This window comes from Humulus lupulus, chromosome 2, assembly GCF_963169125.1.
Source record: "Humulus lupulus chromosome 2, drHumLupu1.1, whole genome shotgun sequence".
Classification (NCBI taxonomy): Eukaryota; Viridiplantae; Streptophyta; class Magnoliopsida; order Rosales; family Cannabaceae; genus Humulus; species Humulus lupulus.
The window spans coordinates 137,871,171-137,875,159 of NC_084794.1; the positions used below are offsets into that span (position 1 = coordinate 137,871,171).

A 3,989-nucleotide genomic window follows, 5' to 3' on the forward strand; every position below is an offset into this window, starting at 1 on the left:
GACTTTTAATATGGTATTTATGGTTGTCTTGGATACATATTATAAGTGTAACAAAATGTTATGATTTATATCATATAACAAACTAAAAACGCTATCAAAATAATCAATTATAATAGTTGAAAAGTGTTATACAAAACGTTTAAGATTAAACTTCAAATTTATAACCAATTACTCTAACTAAACGTTATTATTTTAATATGATAGCAACTAAAAATGTGTTATTAATTACTTTAAGATAACATCGAACATAACATTCAAAAACTGTTATAGAAAAGACAGGACTTTTAATAACAGGGGCTATGTTAGCGTTTTGAGAAGTGTTATGAATACTTCCGGTTAGCAGTTTTTAAGTGTTATGAATACTGTTTTTTCTTGTAGTGATTTCTTCAACTGTTGCCTTGACATCTCAGGAGGCACAACCTTTGCTACCAAGAAATTAACATAGTCAGCGTACCAAGGCACTATAGAACTATCACTTACCCAAAAAAATTGGTCATCAGGGAAGTGATCATTTATTTGCACTTGTCATTCTGGCTCTTTTCCACCTCAAGTCTTGACAAATGGTTTGCTACCAAATTTTTTGTGCCCTTTTTATCTCAGATTTCCATGTTAAACTCTTGCAACAATAAGACCCATCTAATGAGGCGGGGCTTCGTCAGTGTATACTATTTCTTTGTTACCAATAAGGTACGGTCTAAATTTATCAAAAGCATAAATAATGGCTAGAAGCTCTTTCTCTATTGTGGCATAATTTAATTGTGCTTCATTCAATGTCCTACTAGCATAATAAATAGGGTGAAATACCTTATCAATATGTTGACCCAAAACTGCTCCTACTGCGTAATCACTTGCATCGCACATCAGTTCAAATGGAAGATCCCAGTTTGGAGCAACAACTATTGGCGCCGAGATTAACTTCTCCTTAAGTACCTTAAAAGCATTTAGGCATTCTTCTTTGAAATCAAAGGCAACGCCATTCATCAACAAAGTAGAAAGAGGCTTCGAAATCTTCAAAAAGTCCTTAATAAATCGTTTGTAAAACCCAACATGTCCTAGAAAACTTTGAACTCCCTTAACTGACACAAGCGGTGGTAAATTTTCAATGGTAGAGATTTTTGCTCGATCTACCTTAATGCCTTTACTAGAAATTATGTGCCCAAGTACTATGCCCATAAAATGGCATTCTTCCCAATTTAACACCATATTTTCTTTTTCACATCGGTTCAATACATTATCTAAGTTACCCAAACACATATCAAACGAAGAGCCAAAAACAGAAAAGTCATCCATGAAAATCTCAATGCTCCTTTCCACCATATTCGAAAAGATAGCCATCATGCACCGTTGGAATGTTGTCGGTGCATTACATAGTCCGAATGGCATTCTTCTGAAAGCAAACGTGCCGTAGGGATAGGTAAATGTCATTTTCTCTTGGTCCTTTTGTGCGATGGCAATTTGATGATACCCTGAGTAACCATCTATGAAGCAATAATACTCATTACCAGCCAACCTATCCAACATCTAATCAACAAAGGGAAGTGGGAAGTGATCTTTTCGTTTCACCTTATTTAACTTGCGAAAGTCAATGAAAATGCGCCATCCGGTCACTATTGGAGTTGGGATTAGCTCGTTATTTTCATTCTTTACTATTGTTATTCCACCCTTCTTTGGAACCACCTGGACTGAACTCACCCAAGCACTATCAGAAATTGGGTAGATCACCTCGACGTCCAACCATTTAACCATCTGCTCAAGTACAACCTCCTTCATAGCTGGATTGAGTATTCTTTGAGCCTCTATAGATGGCTTGCTATCTTCCTCCAATAAGATTCTATGCATTACTGTTGAAGGAGTTATTCCTCTAATATCTGCCAATGTCCATCCAATGGCCAATTTATGAACCCGTAAAACCCTCAACAATTTCTCCAATTCAATTTTTGAGAGGTTAGCTGAAACAATTACTCGTAAAGTCTCCTTCTAACCCAAGTACACATAACAAAAATTATCCGGAAGAGACTTTAATTCCAATTGTGGTGGCTGCTGAATAGATGTTAATGGTCATTCGGGTCCCTCCGCCAACTCTTCAAATTGCTTCTTGTATGGTTGGTAAGAGTTAATCCACTTTACATATTCTCTCATCTCGACATCATCATCATCTTCCTCACCACCTGTCAACACCGCCTCTAAGGCATCACTACTCACCCTTCTTCCCAAGACTGCTTTATCTAGCACATCCACACTGTAGCAACTGTCACTTGCCATCAGATATGTCGTTGCCTTGAAGACATTGAATACCACCTCATCCCCCTGATCTCTGAGTTTAAGCTCTCCCTTTTCAACATCGATGAGATTTTGGCCTGTGGCTAAGAATGGTCTTCCAAGAATAATAGGCACATCAATATCCTCCTCCATGTCAAGGATGATAAAGTTAGCAGGAAAAATAAATTTATCCACTTTCACAAAAACATCTTCAATGATACCCCGTGGATGCTTCACATATCTATTCGCCAACAATAAAGTAACTGTTGTTGGCCTTGCTTCACCCAAACCAAGTCTTCTAAATACAGATAAAGGCATCATATTTATACTCGCCCCCAAATCACACAAGGCATGCTTACACTCAAATTTTCCTATTGGGCAATGTATAGTAAAGCTCCCCGGATATCTCAACTTTTTGGGCAACTTCTTCTGCAAAATTGCACTGCATTCTTCAGTGAGCGCCACCGTCTCATAGTCTTCCATCCTCCACTTCTTGGAAAAAATATCTTTCATAAACTTCACATAACTGGGCATCTACTCTAAAGCCTCGGCAAAAGGGATGTTGATGTGCAACTTTTTGAATACCTCTAAAAACTCAGAAAAATGTTTATCAAGTGTAGTTTTTCTAAGCCTCTGAGGATATGGAACACGAATTGGCTGGTCAACAACAACTGGAGGACTCTTTTCTGAACTCTGGTGGTCTTCAATAACCCCTTTCTCAATAGTATCCAATTTCTCACCCAACTCTTCATTCTGAACTGCTGACTGTTGTACACTAGGCTGCTCCACTTGCTTAGCACTCCTCAACGTAATTGCCTGACAGTTCTCCTTAGGATTCACCACAGTATTACTATGCAAATTCCATTGAGGTCTATTATTAAGCATGTTGGCCAACTGACCCACTTGTGTCTCAAGGTTTCGAATGGAGGACCAGGTCTCAGTTATGAATGGAGTCTAAGTATTAGTGAGAGTCAACAAAGGTTCTTGGGCTGCTGTGAAGATGAAGCTTGATTCATAGGCTGTTGTGACATAATCTGCTAATGTTGACCTTGAAACTGTAACTGTTGGGCTTGATTGTTTCTCCATGAGAAATTTGGGTGATTTCCCCACCCAGGATTGTAACTGTTGGAGAATGGGTTGTTCAAAGGCCTCTAAACTTATATGCCTCGTTGGCACTTTTACTCATAAATGCCCCTTCAGCAGCGGCATCAATTACTTTGTTACCAATAAGGTACGGTCTAAATTTATCAAAAGCATCAACAATAGCTAGGAGCTCTTTCTCTATTGTGGCATAATTCAATTGCGCTTCTTTCAATGTCCTACTAGCATAATAAATAGATTGAAATACCTTATCAATACGTTGACCCAAAACTGCTCCTACTGCGTAATCACTTGCATCGCACATCAGATCAAATGGAAGATCCCAGTTTGGAGCAACAACTATTGGCGCCGAGATTAACTTCTCCTTAAGTACCTTAAAAGCATTTAGGAATTCTTCGTTCAAATCAAAGGCAACACCATTCATCAACAAAGTAGAAAGAGGCTTCGAAATCTTCAAAAAGTCCTTAATAAATCGTCTGTAAAACCCAACATGTCCTAGAAAACTTCGAACTCCCTTAATTGACACAGGCGGTGGTAAATTTTCAAATTAGCTAATTGTAGTTTGAAACTTGATTTAATACTATTTATTTATATTGACACCAATTTATCAATATTAATAAATTTTCCCA

General features: G+C 37.8%; 1 protein-coding gene across 1 annotated transcript; it reads right to left on the minus strand.

The window, feature by feature from the left end:
- Nucleotides 1–2,058: 2,058 nt before the first annotated feature.
- Nucleotides 2,059–2,793, minus strand: LOC133814778 (uncharacterized). Its single transcript, XM_062247696.1, has one exon. The coding sequence runs from the start codon at nt 2,791–2,793 to the stop codon at nt 2,059–2,061; it is 735 nt and encodes a 244-aa protein (XP_062103680.1).
- Between the last annotated feature and the right edge of the window lie 1,196 nt (nt 2,794–3,989).

Coding starts and splice junctions, on each gene's coding strand:
- LOC133814778 (XM_062247696.1), bottom strand. CDS start 2,793: ATGCCCAGTTATGTGAAGTTTATGAAAGATATTTTTTCCAAGAAGTGG.